Here is a 22,023-nt window from a genome sequence, read left to right as displayed (position 1 = left end):
TAACAAATTTTATGGATTTGACACCTTGTATAGTATGAGTCATATTTTATTTTAATTTGTACAGTAGATGTTTGAACAGTACTTCCTGGAAGTACAGTAGTCTAATATTTTAGTTGAATGGTACTGTAGCAGTAAGACCCGTGGTAGATAAAGGGCAGTAAGGCTAAGGTGTACTGTTTAACCAAAATATCAAGACATAATATATTGGTGGCTATAGGATTGCCGTTCAAACTATTTTTCAAAACTATTTTTCAAAAAAAAAAAAGAGTTTTCTTAAAAATAATTTAGATCCGAAAAATTTTGTTACATATTTACTTACGGAGATATTTCTATGGAACCAAATGAGGGCGAAGATATTAGAGGATTTTATAATTATGTCTAGACTCCTACGTTCTTTTTTGTGTATTTCCTTTCGGTCTAATTCCTCTTCATCAAATTCTTCCAGAAATTCAAACTTATTAAATGATCAAGATAACCAGACCCAAGAGGTCGCCCCTAAACACAATCTCTTCGATGAGGAAGTCCGATTCGAAGATATTAATCAAAACATGGATGACTGGAACATCCCAGAAATCTCTCAGGATCAACTATACGTTCCTAAAACAATTAAAGATAAACACAATTTTGACTACATAATCAAAACAGTAGAAAACAATATTCCTCTAGGGCAAGACATAGGGGAAGAATTCCATTTACTTTCAAAAAATTCAATTTATGAACATAGTCAAAAATATAAATATTTACACATCGGCTGTGTACAAGTAGCCATCAAGCCCTTAATAGACATGGGCATAGATGCAATAGTGTTAATGTGTCTAAGAGATATTAGGCATAATAAATTTGAAGATTCCTTAATTGGAACAGTCAAAACCAGCCTAGGACAAGGTCCAGTATATTTTAATTGCTATCCAAACAAAACAGTGAGTCTAATGGACATAAACATTCTCGACTCTCTGTTCTTAAACATCCACTTTCATGGCCTTGACATGAAAGAAGGATCAATCCCGGCGGCTTTAATCTACAGGATCCAGTACAAGGTCATGAACACTTGTGCCTCTAGAGTCCTGTTGCAACCACAAAAGGGAGAAACAACCTTGTTTATTACCGATATGACAAAAGCCAACGTCTCTTTAAAAAGAATAATAAAATGGGATGAAGTAACTCTCCCCGAAAAATGGGTCATGGAGAAGGCCACACCGTCTGATCCCCAACCTGCTCCAATTATTGAAGACATTAAACAAGATAACTCCGGAAAGGTAGAAATAACCTTCAATAGGAGAAACTCCTTCTCATCAAGGATAGAAGCCTCTAGGTCTGAATATGAGTCAGCCAGAAGGTCTTTTTCGGTTAGAACCCGTTCAATCCCAGTAGGACTAACCAGATCTGAGTTACATAACCAGTTCCCTACTGTAAACCTCCAAGGACTAGATGCCACTTCTAGCATACCAAGAACGACCTACAACCAAGATCAGGAGGACGACCAAAAGTCGATCCAATCCCCAACATACTCTTCTATGGAACCTTATGATGTTATCTGACAACTTTAGCATTGATAAGGAAACCCTGAGGAAAGATTTTTATTCTCCGGCGAATGAGCCTCAAAGGAGATAGTTTTTCCAGAATTACAAGGGTACAAACAGAAAACAGATCCAAGACAAGTTCTACGAATTTGTCGGAAGGGTCAAAGTTAATGTCCTTTTCTTTGATTGGTTCCATGCTTATACCATCAAAAAAGATATAGATTACCCATGGAAGCAAGACATCATAGGTGATCCATCAACAAACGTCATAACCTACTGGCAAGTAAGAGATGGTGAGATAATCCAATCGGAATTACCTCCCACAACCAAATATCAACTCCCGAATATCAAAGATAGTAACAACAAACCTGTAATGGCAACCCCATTTAAAACAAAAGATATCAATGAGGAAGTAACCTCTGAAGATATTAAAAGCCTAATGGAACAGGCAAACTACACCAATAAATATTTACAAATTTTAGGAGAAACCATTAAAACTAAGGTAGTTCCTAAGCAAAAATCGGTTGAAGAAGCCTCTCCAAGTATTCCCATTGAAAAACCATTGTTCAAACCTTTCAAAGTTTGTGAGAAAGCTAAGCGAAAGATTAGGGAACTTAGGAAAACTAAATCCTTAGTTGAAGGAGTAGGTGACAATCATAGTGACAATCATAGTGAATTACTAAACAAGATTGGTAGTTTACTTAAGGTCATTCCGGAAACTCCCCAAACCTCGGAAAATACTTCCAAAATGGTAACAAGAAGTACCTCCAAATTAATTAATGTTATTAATGAAGATAGTGACCAAAACTCAGATAACACAACTGAGATAGAATCAGTGTCAGAAAAGAATATAAATCCAATTAATTCCAAACATTGGAAAACACCTTCCAAATTATATTATCAACGACCAACTGCCCCTGACCTTCTATTAGAAGAAAGAGGAGAAAACAATTTCAAGAGTTTTAGTGCAAACAACATCTATGAATGGAACATAGATGCACAAACGGAGTATAACATCATGAATACACTCCAATATATGACCATGGTGGCTATGGCTTACCAAACATCCCACGAATGTTCAGAAGAGACCATTATAGACATCTTAGTGGCAGGATTTTCTGGACAACTGAAAGGATGGTGGGATAATTATCTCACTAATGAGGAGAAATCAAAAATTTACAGCGCAGTCAAAACGGATCTCAACGGAAAAGTCATTACTAATGACGATGATAAAGAGATTCCTGACACTGTCAATACCTTAATTTTTACAATAGCTCAACATTTTATTGGAGACCCATCCTTATGGAAAGATAGGTCTGCAGAATTATTATCAAACCTTAAGTGTAGAACCTTAGCAGATTTTAGGTGGTACAGAGATACTTTCCTAACTAGGGTTTACACCAGAGAAGATAGTCAACAACCATTCTGGAAAGAAAAATTTCTAGCTGGTCTTCCCAGATCATTAGGAGACAAGGTTAGGGATAAAATTCGTAGTCAATCTGCCAATGGAGACATTCCATATGAAAACTTAAGCTATGGTCAATTAATTTCTTATGTCCAAAATGTAGCCTTAAAAATCTGCCAAGATGACAAAATTCAGAGGCAATTAGCCAAAGAAAAAGCTCAAACAAATAGGGATTTAGGTTCCTTCTGTGAACAATTTGGCTTACCAGCCTACCCAAAACAAAAGAAGAAACAAACCTCTAGGAAAGAAATCCAGGATCATAAACCAGCCAATAAAAGAAGATTTTCAAAAAGAAGATACTCTCAAAAACCCTCGACTAGTAAGGAGATAGAAAATCCTAAGCAAAAAATAAAATCAAAAATAACATGCTACAATTGTGGAAAACAAGGCCACATTAGTAAGTATTGTAGATTAAAGAAAAAATTAAGAAATCTTAACCTAGAACCCACAATCGAAGAACAAATAAACAATTTACTCATAGAAACTTCGGAGGAAGAAACAGAAACTAAAACTTCATCTTCCGTACTTTCCTACGAAAATCTAAACTTAATCCAACAAGATGATCAATTATCATCAACGGATGATGATGATATGCAAATCAACACTCTAACAAGAGAACAAGATCTCTTGTTTGAAGCAATTAATTCCATCCCTGACCCCCAGGAAAAGAAGGTTTTTCTGGAAAAAAACTCAAGAAGACCTTAGAAGTCAAACCTAGACAAAAAGATTTTATTACAAACAACAAGTTTGATGTAAGTAACATACTCAAAAGATTGGAAAACTCTTCAACCAAACCAACGACTATCCAAGATCTCCAAACAGAAATAAACAATCTAAAAAGAGAAGTAAAAGAACTTCGTCAACAACAAGAAATTCATCAGGTCATTCTTTCTCAACTTGAAGAAGAAAGTGATTCTGAAAACACCAACAGTGAAGAAAATCAACCAGAAAATCTAGAAGACGATATGTTTATGGGATTAATCAACAAGATTAAAATCCAAAAATTTTACATAAACATAAAAATAATTATTAATGATTTTGTTCTAGAAACAATGGCCCTATTCGACACAGGGGCTGACTCAAACTGTATTTTAGAAGGATTAATTCCTACAAAATTCTTTGAGAAGACCTCGGAGAAACTTAGTACAGCAAATGGCTCAAAATTAAAAATTAACTTTAAGTTATCAAATGCAATTATTGAAAATCAAGGTCTTAGGATTAACACAAACTTTCTTCTGGTAAAAAACCTTAAGAACGAAGTAATCCTAGGAACTCCCTTCATAAGAGCTTTATTTCCCATCCAAATATCTAATGAAGGAATAACTACAAGTTATTTAGGAAGAAAAATTATATTTAATTTTTCTACCAAACCAATCTCCAGAAATATAAATTTTATAAAGAATAAGATTAATCAAATTAACTTCTTAAAAGAAGAAGTATCGTTCAATAATATCCAAATACAACTAGGAAAACCCCAAATAAAGGAGAAAATCCAATCTTTATTAAGTCATATAGAATCAACAGTTTGTTCTGAATTGCCACATGCATTTTGGGACAAAAAGAAACATATTGTTGATCTTCCTTATGAGAAAGATTTTAGGGAAAAACAAATTCCCACAAAAGCTAGACCAATCCAAATGAATGAAGAACTCCTTCAATATTGCCAAAAAGAAATTAAAGATTTACTTGATAAAGGTTTAATTCGGAAAAGTAAAAGTCCATGGTCTTGTGCAGCTTTTTACGTCAACAAACAATCCGAGATTGAGCAAGGAACACCCCGCTTAGTCATAAATTACAAACCGTTAAATCAAGCATTACAATGGATCAGGTATCCTATTCCAAACAAAAAAGACCTACTTAACAGATTAAATTCTGCAAAGGTATTTTCAAAATTTGACATGAAATCCGGATTCTGGCAAATCCAAATCCAAGAATCAGATAGGTACAAAACAGTGTTTACTGTACCTTTCGGGCAATATGAGTGGAAATGTAATGCCATTCGGACTGAAGAATGCCCCTTAGAATTTCAAAAAATCATGAATGATATTTTCAATCCTTATTCAAAATTCGTCATTGTTTACATTGATGATGTTTTAATCTTCTCCCAAAATATTGATCAACATTTTAAACACCTCTAGACTTTCATCCATATTATCAAACAGAATGGTTTGGTAGTCTCCAAATCAAAGATAATCTTTTCCAGACCGGATACGTTCCTTGGCACAATATATACCAAGGCACAATCATTCCGATAGAAAGATCAATAGAATTTGCCAGCAAATTCCCTAACCAAATCTTAGACAAGACCCAGTTACAACGATTTCTGGGTGCCTAAATTATGTAGGAGAATTTGTCCCCTATCTAAACAATATTGTCAAACCATTACATGATAGGCTGAAAAAGAATCTGCCTCCTTGGTCTGACCTCCATACTCAAACAGTCAAAGAAATCAAAGTCAAAGTCCAATCCATAAAATGTCTGTATCTTCCCATTCCACAGGCATTCAAAATTGTCGAAACTGATGCATCAGACATCGGTTACGGTGGTATCCTTAAACAGCAAATACACGGTCAAGAACATGTCATTGCATATACTTCAAAACATTGGAATCCTGCACAATTAAAATATTCAACTGTTAAAAAGGAAGTTTTAGCAATTTTTTGTGCATTTCCAAATTTCAATCTGATTTATTGAATCAAAAATTTTAGTAAGGGTTGACTGCAAATCAGCCAAAGACATTTTACAAAAGGATGTAAAAAACCTTGCCTCAAAACAAATTTTTGCAAGATGGCAGCAATTTTAAGCGTCTTTGATTTTAACATAGAATATATCAAGGGCTCTTCAAACTCTCTACCTGACTACCTCACCCGTGAATTTTTATAGAAAATTCCCGATGCCTCCTAAGGTGTCTAGCTCCTCCAGCAGAGGAGGAAATCCGTACTAAAGGAAAAGATGTTATATTGGCTCTACCAGAGCCAATAACCAAGAAGGCAACTACATCATCTTCTGGGTCACCTACTCAGACTGGGTCATCAACCCAGAAAGGAAAGCTTGAAGGGTCATTGACCCAGATATAAAACCTGAGTCATCAACTCAGGAATCCCCAAAACCAACAACAACAAAACAGTGTGGCTGACTATGCCTGGTCAATACAAACTCTCCTGACCTTAGAAGACATAGGCCTCACCAGAGTACCAAAATTGGCCAAAAAGACCTGGGCAGAAATGGCCTCAGAATCAGACGATGATTCTGAAACAGACCTACAAAAACAAATCCAAAAGGCCAAACAGACCAAAACTGTCTGTAACCAAAAACCAAGCCAACCGTTGCTCAACAAGAATCAACACCACAACCCACAATAGCTATATTTCAAAAAAAATTCAATGTTTTACAAATGGAACCAGAATACTGGGACAAAATCCTTTCAAGGCAACCCCAAAGTATTCCCCCAGGATTCCATTATAGGCCAACAGCCACAAATAAAACCAAAAATTCTACGAATTCATCTAATAGATACAAACTCAGTATCTATTAAACACTTCAAAGACCCCAAAGATCCAAACCTAAATACCCATTCCACAATCCAAATCCTAAAGGTTATGCAGCCACGACATTATGGCTCAAACTTGAAACCAACCCAAAAAATTTCTGCACCTTTTGATCCTGTAGGATATAATTATTGGGACTACATTGACGCCTGGACCAATGTGTTCTGGCATCAAAATAGTAAATTTAAGCATTCATGGCTAATTTACTTCAAGAATAACAATGTGTATAATTTTCCAAATTGGTTCCTCCAATGGTGGAACTACTTCGAACCAATTCCACAGATATTTCCAGAAGAAGTCCAACAGGGATTCCAACAATTCACAAGCTCTTCAATAGCAAGGAATCAAGAATTCCGGCAGATTTAAAGTATTTTTCTAGTTTTGCCTTGTCACAGATTTTTTCATGGCAATACAGATATGGAAAAACCGAAAACAGCAAACAATATCCACCATTGCAGAGACATGCCTTTGTAAAGTGGTGGTCACAATTGATACCTCAAAGGCTGCTCCAGAACAAGTCAAGAACTGGTTTCAGAGCAACCCTGAGTTTCTCAAGCCTGCTGATCCAGAGACATCATTGTTTCTAATCAAAAGTCTCAACTTGCAGCATTCTTAGCAAGCTCAAAATCTAAAGAAAGTCTTGCTCAGAATCTTAAGGAAGTTCTCCAGCTACTTCAACAGGAAGGAGAAGAAGAACCCCCAAGAAGGAAGTCGAATCATCCGAGAATAATGATGACCAAGAAGATGATCCATTCTACCAGAATGAGATGACTGTTTGGTATATCGTTAGACGATGATTAGTTGTAGTAATCATGAATTATTGTAACTAATTATTCGGTTCCCGATAATAATGTAATTTGAAAAGTTTTTGTAACAGTTCCGGTAAACATTACTGATACTGTTGAAACAGTAAAACATTGGGTCTATTTAAAGGAGTCCTCATTCCCTTTGTAAGGCACCCTTTCAGATAGTCTCAAAACCAGGTTTTAGAGAGAGAAGCTCTGCCTAGGGAAAACCTCTTTGTAAGCTTTTCTTTCGATTTCAATAAATTCAAAGTTCTATTTTTCACATCTCCCTTCTCCCTTCACTGATCCTGTGCGGCTCTGCCGCCGCTTCAGTTTCTTTGTTTTAAAAAACCTGAGTTTGTAAGCCGGATTCCGGTGTGCCCTTGATAACTGTTTTACACTGTTTTACATTTTTATTTGTCATACTGCATTACTCTTACTTCCTATCTGTCCGTTTGTATCTTTCCGCTGATCTCATATATATATATATATATATATATATATATATATATATATATATATATATATATATATATATATATATATATATATATTGTATGTATGTATATGTATTCATTTAAGTAATGGTGTGTTGTTTGGAATGTATATCGTAAAAAAAAATTACTTTAATTTTTCATAAGCAAATTAACGGAGTTTTCATTTAAAATTGAAATTCTCACAGTTTAGAGTGGTGATATCGTAACGACGAGGCGTGTCGTTACAGTCTTCATGTCATTTTATAATTTTTTTTTTTTGTTGCAGAAATGGCTTTTACCTTAGTTATCCATCACAGGGTTACTTTTCCCATGGTCCCACATCTTCACTATATAGAGGCAAATGAAAATGTAATTTACAATTAGGATGTGGGCACTTGGTCCTATTTTGAAGCAATGGTTGTGGCCCCCAAATTGGGATACCCTAAAGAAAATTTCAAGTTGTGGTGGAAGCAAAATGATGAGTGCTTTGAAGATGGGTTGAAACTGATCATTGAAGACCAACAAGCATTAGAGTTAGCAGAGTATGCAATCAACCACAATGTTGCAGGCATTTCAAGTTGATTTAGATGAGAACTACCTGACTAAAGAACTGCAAAGTGACAATTTTTTTATATGGACTACATAGTTGATTTAGATGAGGACTACTTGACTAAACAAAATATTTCTTATATGAGATTTTTCAAATTTTTCAGCATAATGCGTTCAGTTGAATCAATTACGCTTAGCGAAAACTATTATCGTGCACAGTAAAGAACCCACTCTATCATGCACAATAGAATTCCACTCTTCCATGTACACGATAGAGGACCCAATTGAACCACTTAACAATTTGAGGACCTAATTGAACATTGATATTCAATTCAAGGACCTAAACAGTAATTTAGCCTAAATTAGTTATGGCATCATTATTATTTAGGTGACTGATAAAGATGTTATAAATTGTTTTGATTCGGTATGTATTGATGGTACATAAATGATTTATGAGAAATGTTGGTAGTAAAAAAATTGCTTCATGCAAAAAATGCAGTGTGCCATTTTTGTTTTAATTGTGTTTAAAAATTAGACAATTAGTCATGATTCATGAATGTGAAACACAATCCACTTCTTAATCTCTTGCAAGCACATATTATCAATATGTAATTTAACTGCAATGCTACATTAACATATTAGTCATTAGACACAAACAACTAACTTAGACATCAAAGTTTCATAACTAAATAAAGAAAAAATACACTGACTTATATCATCCTTCCAAAATACAATTTCCTAATCTAAAACAAACCCAAAATTCATTGAACAAGTCACACAATCTTACCCTCTACCTACACTGCTGCAACTCATGACACATACCATCCCTCCAAACAAACACAACAACTAGGACAATAAAGCTACAGCCAATAGCATCCGCCCTTTCTTACTTTCAGAGTTTAACTTTTTTTGCATCCTCACAATCCTCTTCTTGTGTTCATCCACTGCTTTTGCAACAACTTCATCAATACCACCATCAATTTCATCAGCCCAACGGAAGTGATTACAGTAACTTTCCATCCTTAACTCGCGCTACAAAATTAAAGACAAAAACCTAAATAAGAAAAACAAGATCTAACAAATTAGAAGAAAGACAAGGGCATTTCACCCTCTAGTATTCTTTGAGCCATGTAAAGTGACAAGCATCTCCCTATCATCGCACAAGCATTTTCTCCATCCAAATACAATGGGTTCCGAGTATGATGATGACAACACAACACGATCAGTTGAAGAGAACCCTCTTGACGCCGACAATTTTGCTCTACAAGTAGGCATCGTGAGTTAGGGCAACAAACAACAACCTCGTCGATGGTGGGGCTTGTGATTGGGGTGGTGGGGGTAAGGATGGGGCTTGTGACTGAGGGTCTTGGGGTAGGGATAAGAAAAACCTTTTAAAACGAAACCTATTATAATATATAGAAATTAAAAATGAAGAAAACCTATTGCTACAACATGGCATATAGGAACAAGCCAGATGTACACACTCATAGACACTTAAGGATGCAAGTGACGACAAGGATGAAAACAATGGATAGAATACAAGTTTCGGGATGTTGACCAATCTCCAAAAAGTTTAAGGACCAAAACCTAAGCTTCAGCAATTAAGCTTAAGCCACTAAATGACTGATACATAATAGTCAAACATTTATAGAAATTAAATTTGATAGTAATATCGATTCGTGTGTGAAACTCAGCAAAGATGATTTAAGGGAGATTACAGATGTTGTACCAATATCTGAGGTGGCAGGAGATTAGACTACTGATACATTCGGTAGATGTTCATGGAAGTTTGCTAATACTCCACCAAAAGCATAACTATATATATACCAGTTATGCACCTTAGAGCTAGCTCAGATCTCTCTTTTAAAAGATAGAGGACTAAAAACATAATTATCCCTTATTTTTATTTTTATTTTATTTGTTGGATTGCATTGGAATAACGCCACAACAATTTCAACTGTAAATGTGAGAGACTGGTGAAATTGAATTTTGGTTTAAGGTGATTTTTTAAGTTAGATATACTACTTCCTTTTTTTCATCTGTTATAAAATTAGTTAAGTTTTTGACATGATCTTTTTTTTTATTTTCTCATTTATATTAAGTGTGTAAAGTATTTAAAAATTAGATACAAATAAGAAAATAATAACAATTATCATGAAAATAAAAATATTAATTTTATTTTTTTATTTTTGTGCCACAATTTTAAATGACAAATTTTATGAACCAAAAGAGAGTCCTTCCATGAAGAAAGAAGGACATAACAAAGAAAGACATGACAAATTAAGTTTCCAGTCCCTCAAATTTTTTAGCTTCTAAATTTTAGTCCTTTGATTTATTTTTTACAACTTTTAGTTTTTCATTATTTTTTCATCACTTTAGTCCCTATAAATTTTTTTTTTGTCTAGTTTTAGCTTCTCATTTATTTTTATTGTTCAAAATTAGTCTTATATATAAAATAAATAAGGGACTAAAAATGAGCAAAACAAAAACTAATTTTCAATAATAAAAATAAACAAAAGACTAAAAATGAAAAAAAAAATTGAATGACTAAAAGAATTGACTAAAAGAATTAATAAATGACTAAAATTATAAAAAAAAATGAAGACTAAAAATTAAAATCTCTTTAAAAGACTAAAAGCTTAATTAATGAAAGATAATAAATCATCCTTTGATACCGTAGAACAACATATAGTTTAAGAAAACTATTAAAGTGAGATGGCTTCTACGGTGGAAAAGAAATATGGTGCGTATAATGTAATTTTATTCCGAGATTCATGTGGGACTAAGGTAGGGTTGCTCAGACTGAATTATATTAAAAAAAAAATATTGTATGTTTTCCCCTTCGAACTCAATTCGCAAGACAACTACACTTCCTCTCTCATGTGATCGGATTGGCTTCATCGATGAAGCAATGTGCGCCGGCGGCATTGATAAAAGGATGATGGAGAAGAAAAAGGGGAGATTTCAAGATCGATGCGAATTGTAAAATAATGGTTGAGAAGTGCGCCGCCTTGAAGTGTTCCAGAACCTTTAGTAGTGCCGCCGCAAGTGGTGCGCGTTGCAGAACCTTGAGTAAGGAAACCGCCGCAACGTGAGGTGTTGCCGACGGAGGCCAATTCACGATGGCCATTTGCGATCATGCGTTTTCGATGGGGATCTCGTTTTGTACGACTTGGGCACGGTGCTGGGTTGACGATTGCGGGTGATGCGGAGACGAGGGTAGAAGAGGGACGCACGCAGCCTCCCTGGTGCAGTGGTAACGACAATCTATTTGCTTCCTTTTCTGGATTAGGTTACGATGAACCTTGATTTGAATTTATTGTGATTAATTTATCTTATTTTTTTTATTTAATTATTGAATTTGTGCTTAATGCTTTTCTATTGGGAAGTTCAATAACCTTTATGAGCCTAGGGATACACATAGATTGTATGCTTCCATGTGAATTTCCGTCTCTTAATGCTTGTGAGTTATGACTAATGTTGCTCATTTAAGGGATTACGGTTCATAGTAGGGGGAAAAAGATATATCATCTAAGGAATTAGGGTTAAATTAATTAAATTAAAGAAATTGGCTAGGAATTGCATAACACAGGCATTTAATGTTACTAATTAGTTCACTTCCATTGCTGGTTTAATATAAAACAACTTGTTAGAAATTATCATGAATCAAATAAAACGTATGCAGATAACATATTGTTTGATAATCCGTAAAATTATAGATACAATATCAAACAAACAAAGAAGAAAACAAAACAAACGAATGTCCTATCTTCTATTGAACTTGAAAAATTCTTCATTGACAACTTACAAAATTACACAAAATTCTCAATACAAAATGAAAAAGAAATTCCTTCAGAATCCAATACATATTTCACCAGACTGAATTAATCAATACAAAAAGAAGCAAGAAACAAAATGAAAAGAAGAAAATAATTGAAAAGTGCTACAAAAAGTTCATGATTTAACCTAGCCAATCCAAAAAATGCAGGTAGGAAATTTAACAAAGCACAACAACATGAGACCCCTACTGGTCTTGCATGCAGCCAAGGAAAGTACTAACAAGTTTATTAGCCTCCTCATGGTTGGAGAACAATACAAAAACAAATTTCTCTTGCTCTCGCATAACTTTTTCGTTATAGTTATTGTGTGACATGAATTAAACAGATCTCATAGTTATTTGTCAGTAACATCCTCATCAATTTTGTTTACATAAAAGTTAGATAATGATGTTACTGATAAAGAGTTACGAGAATGTTTTTAGCCACCACTGCAAATTTTCTAAACTCCAGAATTGCTTCCCTTTGATATGAACCTTTCCAATTTCAGAATCATCATTTTCTGAACACCAATTGATACCAAGAAAGAAAGGAGAAAATAGAATGTGTATGAATTACATTGAATGTGTACATGGTGTATATATATATGGATACAACAATTGAAAAGGATTGTGAAACCAAGTTCTTAAGATAAGAACTAATTCAAATTCAAATATGTATGGATTAGAAAAGATAAAAAAAAAAAATGAATTGGTGATATGATTTTAATAAGAGAAAAGATAGCAGAGTTATCTAGAGCAAGCTCGACTTGATGGCCAAGTTTCTTAAATCTGCACCAAATAAAGGAGAGTACTTTCTAATAGAATCAGTTTCAGTTTTTTTTTTTTTCTTCACCCTATCTGATCTGTAATTTTTGAATTCGAAAGTTAGTTTCACAAATCCTAACTAATTGTTGTATCCGAATATATACTATACACACGTTCTATTTTCTTCATCATTTCTTTCTTCATTGTAATCAACAGACATCTATTTTCTCCTTTATTTCTTTCTTCCATTGCTGGTTTAATATAAAATGACTTGCCGAAAATTATCATGAATGAAATAAAACCTCTGCAGATAGCATATTGTATGATAGTCGATCAAATTAAAGAAACATTATCAAACATACAAAGAAGAAAGTAAAACAAACATATGTCCCGTCTTCTATTGAAACTTGAAAAATTCTTCATTAACAACTTACAAGATTATACAAAATTCTCAATACAACATAAGATGCCAACGAGTATAGAAAAAGAAATTCCTTCAAAATGAAATACATATTTCACCACAGACTGAATTAATCAATACAAAAGATGCAAGAAACAAAATGAAAAGAAAATAATTGAAAAGTGCTACAAACCATCAACATGCATAGTACCCTATTCTATACATGGGAGATTGAATTTACATTTTTTGTCTGATTACATAAAAAGAGATGAGCAAAAATATACATGTAGATTGTGTGCTATACATGTCAAAGGTAAGAGTTGGCCAAATATTACAATTTACAATCTTTGTTAAGCCACTTATCATGCCATCTCAGGCACTTGTACATGTGACTATAGCAGAGGGGAGAGTTTACATGACCACATCACAGGCATGGAAGTATGGTTAAGGCCAAAGAACTTAGAAGAAGGCTTTTTGAATTCTTGGAATTATGCAGCAGAAATTGCCAAGCTTTAACATAAAGGCAATCCAAACACCATTGCCTGAAGGGGGGGGGCACTTTGTGATAACATCATTATCACAAGTTGGACATCCTTCACAGTGAAGGACAAAGAGTCGGCTCCTGATCCCGAGCTTACACTGTTGAACGCAGCCCTTTTCCTCCTCGAAGAACATCAATCCAGGCCCCTCCTGTAATAAAATCAGATAGCTTGTCATTGCAGGGACAAAGAATGCATCAAATTTTCATCCATTTTTTTCAGGAAACTGTTTTTCTTTTGCTACTATAGGACTGTTTCTTTTTATAAAACATGATTAAAAATTGTACATTCAGCAGCTTCTGGTTGTGCTCAAAGGGTCATAATCATAGACGTCACCGGCTTTGACAAACCGCCCTTTCACACGCCTTCTGACATCAGCCCTTGCCTTGCGAGAGGCATACCTAACTTTTTTGTCAAACCTAGTAAGATAATAATAATGGATGTTCAGTCAACTTAAAGCAAACATGCTTTGGAATTTTGAAATAAAACAAATCCTGCAAGTTAGGGACGAGTTATCTAGTTTTGTAGCAAAGAATAAAAATAGCAACCCAATCATAACCAGTGGAAATCAGAACAAAGATGATAATCAATTATGGTCATCAATACTTCCAACAATTGCAAATATTTAACCAAAACCAAACCCCTCTATTATGAAAAACAAAACAAAACTGAGGCATCAAGAGTGATTTAATTTAAAAAGTATAATCGCAGTCACTTACATCCGTGTCTTCTTCTTTTCCTTGTACCGCATGACAGCATTACTACGGTTGGCGGATTGTAGGGAATTCTCCGGACAAGGAGCAAACCAAGGAGGTTCTCCCATGAGAAGCATTGAAGAAGCCCCACAGTCTTGATAGTCTCCAGCACTACTCTCTCCAGTAACACCAGAAAAAGAAAGGTTTGATTGAGTTTGCCTTCCAGTAAAACAAAGAATTGGTTCAGTTTTAGTACTCAAAATGGAATCTGCAGACGCTGCATTGCTGCAAGCTGGTTGCATTGCATTGACCTGTCCAACCGACGACCCCTGGACATAAAGTTAGATCTGAAAATAAGTATGCCGCGAAAGAAATGTTAACCAACACAACACCCCACAAAAGAAATTAAAATTCTATGTCCAGTGCAACTAATACATTGTAAGCATGCATCACACTGTACAGTGAACATCTCATTCTTAACACTTGAATGTATGCACCATATGTAGATGAACAAAATATATGTTCCACTTCAAATAAAAATTATAGATTTAAGGAATGAAAATAAACTGATATTTTGTATTATTTCTTTAACATTATGCAAATTCCAGGCAATCAGTATTTAACATCAGCACTTTGATTATTTTTGACAAGGACCAACCCTCGGGCTTGAAGCATTTTTATTTTGAAGAGGGGCAACATTATCTGAACTCTTGACCACTTGGTCATAAAGGCTTTGATGCCATGACAGGGACCAACTCTCCTGAAAGCCTAACCTAATACTAGAGACTGATTCTAACAGTTTGCTGTTGCATTATCAGTTTGTTCAATTTCCAGAAGAGTTATTAAGAATATTGTGTGTGTTGAAAGATAATTGTTAAGAGAAATTTTGTATGGAGGCAGTGGGCTGCATACTTGATTTATAGCTTGATTATAATCAATGAATGGAGTAACCAAGGGGGTAATTAGAAGCTAACAAATGACATTGAGGGGGTAATTAGTTTCTATTCTATAGCCTAATCACTATCTAAAAAGCATAATTACAAGGTAAGCATAGCATAATATTACTCAAATGCACCGGAGAATTTCTCATGCAAAGGCAGAAGAGATCTTTTTCTATTCATTTTACAATTCATCTCACTCCATTATTACCATCACCACTCCAGTTAAAATTTATCGAAGAGTGTAAATCAGTTATAATGAAATTGTTCAAGACTTTGAGTAACTTCATTTTATTATTTTCTTAATTCACTATAATGAATATGGATATTTAGACTCATTAAATAGAACATCTTTAGACACGAATAATCTGCCACTAGGAGAAAGACACCTGTAACCTTTATGTGAGGTAGAATAGCCTAAGAAAAGACATTCATGAGACCTAAAGTCCAATTTATGAGTGTTATAGGGTCTAAGCAATGGAAAACAAGAACAGCCAAAAGTTTTTAAAAACTTGTAATCAGGAAATTGCTTGAAGAGAACATGATAGGGTACAGAGAAATTAAGAGAGGCTGTGGGTAATCTGTTTGAGGTAAACAGCAGTAAGAAAGGCAAAGTCCCAAAACTTTAAAGGTAAGGAAGCATGGAGTAAGACCGAGTTCAACCACATGTTGATGTTTTCTTTCAACCACCCCATTTTGATGATGGATGTGGGGACAAAATGATTCTGTGATAATGGATGACATCCCCCCCCCCCCCCAAATCTGTTTGCAAAATTTTGATTTGTTAAATTGTAACTCAGCCATAGCTTTAAATCTTTTGAATACTGCAAAAGTTTCAGCTTTGGTTTTAAGAAGAAAGATCCAAGTAAACTTAGAAAAGGAATCAACAAAAGTAATATAGTATAGGTAACCATTGGTGGAAGGAACACGAGAAGGACCCCAAAGATCACTATATATTAATTCCAAAGGAAAGGAATGAACCAAATTAGAAAGGGAAGAGGGAAGTCTATGAGATTTTCCAACAGCACAAGCTGAACAAAATTCAAGCAAATTTTTATTAATGGTGGGAATATTACAATGTTTGAGAACACTGGGATGACTTGCACGCTGGGATGTACAGAATCTAGTACTACTTGTACTGTTTTATATATATAATTATATAATACATGCATACTTTTGCTGACAAAGAAAACAATGTTTGAGAACAAGCTGTAAAACATGACTATTTGGATGACCAAGTCTGTCATGCCAAACACTATTGGACCCATTACATGGAGTTACAAGGGAATTGTCAATCTTATTACAAGTATCTAAAGGGTAATTGACTTTAGAAGTGGCAGGATTAACAGAATTGACAGCAGTAGACAAGCAGTATGAAGCAACACCAGTTGAAGATGAATGAAACTGGATGTTGGGAAAAGTGTATGAACCATCAGGACCAACAGTACCTTGAAGTAACACTTCATTGGTAACCTGAGATTTGACAGCACAGCAATTAGCATGAAATTCAAAGAACACTAAATTATCTTTTGCAAATTTACTGACAGATATAAGGTTCTTTGTTATGGTGGGAACATGCAGGAGATGATTGAGAGATAAAGAGACAGAAGAATTATAAGGTGATGTAAAAATGGAAGAACCAGAAGAGTGAATTTTCAGACCTTGGCCGTTTCCTATGAAAATCTGTTCTGGTCCTTCAGAGGGCTCTAGCTGTTGAATGTTCTGTGACTCACCAGTGACATGAAACGAGGCACCAGAATCAGGAATTCAGTTTGTAGAGTTGGACTGAGGCTGTGCATTGGTCAGCATAGCATTGGCACTAGGGTTTGCCATGCTGGTATTTCCAGATTTGTAAGTATTGTTGGTATAAACATTAGAGGGACGAGGTTCACTACAAGTCTGACCAAAATTGCCATTATGCTGAGTGTCATTCCTCTGAGATGAGGTGTGTGAGGAATAATCAGCACTCATAGGATCATGTAGAGATAGGGCAGAATTTGGTTGATAATATTGATCATAGCGATAGTGACAAACAGCTGCAGCATAACCAAATTTAAAGCAGACTTGGCATTGGAAATTGGCAAATCAACCTGCACCAGTGCGACCACGGCCACTACTGCCACCACCACAACGACCGTTGCTGCTGCCACCCTTATTATAGCCACTGCGCGCAGAACCACCGCGAAAACCAGAAAAACTTTCAGGATCTGATTGAGAACTTGACTTGTTTGGCACAGTGTAATTTTCAGAATGCAAATTCACTGAGTTGCGCATGAGTGTAATTAATCGAAGGTGAGGCTACCTGATTAGTGAAATTATTCAGATGAGACTCATGAGCTAGAAGAAGCGCTTCAACTTGCGCGATTGGAACGTTCAAACTTGCTCTCAATTATCAGGTGATAATCTGGAGTAAGACCTTCAAGAATTGAATCCACGTGCTCTTGAATCATTATAGGGCTTCCTACTGAAGCAAGAGCATCAGTGAGTGCTTTGATGTGAGACAAACTCTCACATCAACTAGCTTCCAAGTTTCGTTGCTCGAAGTTGAGTGCGCAACTGACGCGCCGTGGCGATTGTCTGCTTGTAGAAGTAATCATGAATGCACTCCTAGACTTCATAGGAATGATTTCAACTGATTACATCATTACATGAGAAAGAATTGGTGTAGAAAGAGTGGATTGAAGCCAGGTTAATAAAGCCTGATCTTGTTGTTCCCATGCTTCGTAAGCTGGATTTTCACATCCAACTTCACGATCTTCCTCAGAGAGAAATTAAAGCGGAATCTGAGGATTAGCAACGAATCGTTGAAGTTTGTGTGATTTGATAACAGGCTCAACTTGTTGACGCCATAGAAGAAAGCTTGAATCATCAAGTTTATGTGATATGGAATTGGAAAAAGAAGATGTGGAAAGGAGCATGGTGCTGTTTGCAGCCATTGAAGATCTCACCAAGCTCTAGATACCATATTAGAAAACTAATAGATCATATAAGAACTCTCTTCAGATCATAGAAAAAGGAGAAAAGAAGGAAGATAAAAGGAATGAGAAAATATTATTGAGGTAATTGAATCCTGAGTTACAACACTCTGTTTATAGAGTTGTGAAGTTAGTTGCAATACAGTTAGTTAGGAAACACTTAGTTAGATATGACAGCTGTCAATAACTACCTTTACAAACTGACAGTGTGCTAACTACTAACTTGAGAGAGTGCAGTAGAATTTTAAAGAACATAAAAACAAAAATAGAATCAAACACGCCCATAAATTATTGATCTAATAGTGCGGAGCTAGTTAAAATCACAATGGAGCACACTTATAATGCAACTTGCCTCAAAATCCCAGTTGAGACTGAAGCTGAGCGTAGGCCCTATTTCTAAATATCTATGATAATAGTTAAAATATTCAGAAAAACCAGATTATCAAGGAGAAAACAAATGCACATTTGTGAATACACAAGAACATCATCTATGAAGTATACAGAACATAACATGTGATGCTCCATTAGTAAAAAAAGCCATGATTATCACAGACAAAAGATAGCTAGAGTTTAGCACCTCAGCAGCAATAGCTTCCTGACAATTGGAATCTCCAGCAGACATGCCTTTTGTCCCAAACAAGCTATCAATTCCACCATTTTCAAAAAGCTCCTCAGAATGACTGAGGGCCATACCAAAAAGTTCTTCATAGTTCTCAAGATCTAGATCCACTTCATCCATGTTGAAATCATCATACAGATTATCATCTTCAGATAAGGCAGGGCATTTTGTAGCAGGACAGTATAACTGCAGATTGAAAATGAGATATTAGCAATTAGCAATGTAAATAATATGATGAAATTATGAGAATTTTAATGTAGAACATTAAAATTTTGTTAAATCATTTCAGTAAAAAAGACAAACGTTGGAAAATTCACATAAATATGCCCGCTTCTGTTCTCAGTTCAAGCTACCAATAAATAAGGAAAACTATTATTTTTGCAAAACCAAAACATACCTTAAACCAAGAAACAATAAAGTAACCAAAGCAAGTAGCTTTAAATCCAGCATATAGAAAATGAAACAACCACAGAACTTGAGAATTGAACCAAAAGAATTATATGATTCAGTGAATAATTTTGCCATTACTCTGAGGCTTCTATATGGAAACAAAGTTTTAAAGCCATCAAACAAATTGAGGCAAAGCACTCATCCCTAGCAAACTTATAATTTCATTCCTATGCAGTTGTTAGAAAGTCCATTACACCTAGTGTCGGTGATGTTATTCTTGATGACAGTGATTATGACATCCAACTATACCTTTGGCAGACATTCATTGGTAGGTCCAGCTGGCTGGTCCAGAATACAAGGTTCGGAGCTTGATTCAGGCATCAAAGATGCACCAACCAAAGACTTGTTCAAAGCAGGTAGATCGGTAACTTCATCTGAACCAGACACATTCTGGTCTTCCGGAGGAACACCAACACACTTGTTCTCATTAATACTCATTAAGCCTAGTTCTTGCTCACATGTAGACTCACTTATGGCAGCGATTTCTAACACAAATGACCATATCGAAGACAGTTCTGCCGCTGAAGGGCAGCCAGAGTAGCAATTGATTGCTTGTCTCTTATGTGTTGAAGAAGATGTAGAGGTGCCATGACCCAACCAGTCGCAATTCTGACAAAGTGAAATCTTCTCTTCAACACACCTTACAAAGGCAGGTTGTGAATTGCATCTCTCGCATAAAAGGGTGCGTGAATGACGCTTAGAAAGGGCATTAGCAGAATGAACATTCCGATCACAAGACAAACATAAGCATGCAGCGTCAGAGCGGCAGTACACCATGGATCTCTGGTCTCCACAAAAATCACATATATAACCCATCTTTAGACTCACTTTTCTCTTGCACCTTAGTGTCAATTAATGAATCTCCACCTAGAAACAGTCTTTACAAACCACGATATGCCGCAAAAAATAGAGAAGTTCCCCCTTCTTATCTGAAGATGCAGAAGCCGAATTCTGCCATATAACATAGAAGCCATCAGACAATGTGACAAAGAAAACAGGATTTTAATACCGTAAATTCAGCAGCTACCGAGAAACAAAAAAAAAATTAACATTTTACTGAGAACAGATACATAGTGATATAAAGAGATTAAAAGGGGAGAAAAACAAACTAAAATGGCAAGACATTTATGGGACCAATCTTATGAAAACTTGCAAGCAACACCAACAAATTAAGAAAAAGTTCAAAGCAATGAAAGCATGTATGTATGCCTCCATATCTAATGTATATTTAGGATTTCAAGAGATAGAAAGGGAAAATAAATTCTACAAAAAAAAAATCTAACAAATTCAAAAAAATATTTCCACATCAGCACGAAATTATATATGATAGCAAGTGATTCTTTCAAAATAAGAATAAAAATTATAATTGAGACAGCATCACCTAATAATAATTACAAGAAGAAATACCAGAGGGACTTCAGAGTTGAAATTGAAAATTAGTACATAATCCATATACTAAAAGAAATTTACATAGAAAAATTACCATTTCATTTAATCAATAAACACGGGCATTTCCATCATCAACAAAACAACAACAACAACACCCAAATTCAAAGAACAAAAAGTTATGGCTGAATAACCAAAAATTCAGAAACACCACTAAACTAACACAGAATCATATACCCACATAAACAAAAACCAAGAGAGAGAGAGAGAGAGAGAGAGAGAGCAAATAAGACATCTAAAAAAATCTAATTCAATCCCAACATACCAGAATAATTACCAGTTTCTTAAAATTCTCAACTTTTCTTTGCCTTAATCCCCCAGAAAAACATAAGCTTTAAAAAAACAAATACAAAAATTAACCAAAAAAATACAGAAAACAAAACCATGGGTTTTCACAAGAAGATGAGAAAGTACGAGGCAAGAAAATTACCTCACGGCAAGGAAGACAATGAGAACAAGATCGGTAAGCAAAAGGGATTTGCTTTTTCAGAAGAAGAAGAAAAAGAAAAATATTTATTTATTTTTATGCAAAACTTTTAAGCAAAGCAAAACAAAGAAAGCCCTAGAAGTAGAAATAGTAGAAGCAGCTGAACTCTTTCAAGAGAACAACAGAAATCACCCAGATTTCTCTTTCTCTCTCTTACTTTTTTTTTCTGTTTTCCCTGTCCTCTCTTGTGCTCTCTGCTAATAAGACTGTTGAGAAGGTTGAGAGAGAAGAGAAGAGAATATAGATAAATGTAGATCAGATATGAAAAGAAAAGAAGAGAAGAATAATGCAAATGGTGTGTGTAGGTAATGTGACATAAACAAAGGTGATAAAAAGTGCAAACAAAAGGGGGAAAAAATATAATGCAAGTGGGGCCATGTCCTTTTCATAGTGAAAGGAAAAGGTTGGGCTTTCCCTTTTTCTTCTCCTTCCCATTAGAAAAATATTATCAAATGTTTCTATTGCGTGCACTTTCTCAATCTATCTGTGTTCCTGTGATTGTACAATGATATTGTTTGCAATTTTTTATATACTAATAATTAATTAATT

General features: G+C 35.0%; 1 protein-coding gene and 1 long non-coding RNA gene across 3 annotated transcripts; one reads left to right on the top strand and one right to left on the bottom strand.

Annotated features, from left to right (window-relative positions):
- Positions 1 to 10,949: 10,949 nt before the first annotated feature.
- On the top strand, positions 10,950 to 14,347 carry LOC106797802 (uncharacterized). The gene is made up of 2 exons (XR_005890452.1): positions 10,950 to 11,599; positions 12,332 to 14,347. It is a non-coding gene; the product is annotated as an uncharacterized lncRNA (long non-coding RNA).
- Positions 13,527 to 21,845, bottom strand: LOC100796748 (zinc finger protein CONSTANS-LIKE 9). 2 transcript variants are annotated; one of them, XM_006605536.4, is made up of 6 exons: positions 21,632 to 21,845; positions 19,791 to 20,492; positions 19,050 to 19,277; positions 14,584 to 14,888; positions 14,152 to 14,283; positions 13,527 to 14,015 (listed from the first exon to the last, which is right to left on the bottom strand). In XM_006605536.4, the coding sequence occupies exons 2-5, from the start codon at positions 20,355 to 20,357 to the stop codon at positions 14,154 to 14,156; spliced, it is 1,230 nt and encodes a 409-aa protein (XP_006605599.1). In that variant the 5' UTR covers positions 20,358 to 20,492; positions 21,632 to 21,845; the 3' UTR covers positions 13,527 to 14,015; positions 14,152 to 14,153. The 2 variants fall into 2 exon arrangements, with proteins under 2 accessions (XP_006605599.1, XP_006605598.1); XM_006605535.4 differs by having other exon boundaries at positions 21,418 to 21,844.
- Positions 21,846 to 22,023: the final 178 nt, after the last annotated feature.

This window comes from Glycine max, chromosome 20 (assembly GCF_000004515.6).
Source record: "Glycine max cultivar Williams 82 chromosome 20, Glycine_max_v4.0, whole genome shotgun sequence".
In the NCBI taxonomy this organism is placed as follows: domain Eukaryota; kingdom Viridiplantae; phylum Streptophyta; class Magnoliopsida; order Fabales; family Fabaceae; genus Glycine; species Glycine max.
The sequence above is the reverse complement of the archived record's forward strand: the minus strand, read 5'-3'. Positions and strand labels throughout refer to the sequence as shown.

Excerpts from the sequence above, each read along its gene's own strand:
- LOC100796748 (XM_006605536.4), bottom strand. The coding sequence starts at position 20,357 with ATGGGTTATATATGTGATTTTTGTGGAGACCAGAGATCCATGGTGTAC. Across the intron at positions 14,889-19,049 it reads AGGAAGCTATTGCTGCTGAG|GGGTCGTCGGTTGGACAGGT; the intron begins GTGCTAAACTCT and ends CTTTATGTCCAG. Across the intron at positions 14,284-14,583 it reads GAAAAGAAGAAGACACGGAT|GTTTGACAAAAAAGTTAGGT; the intron begins GTAAGTGACTGC and ends TTATCTTACTAG.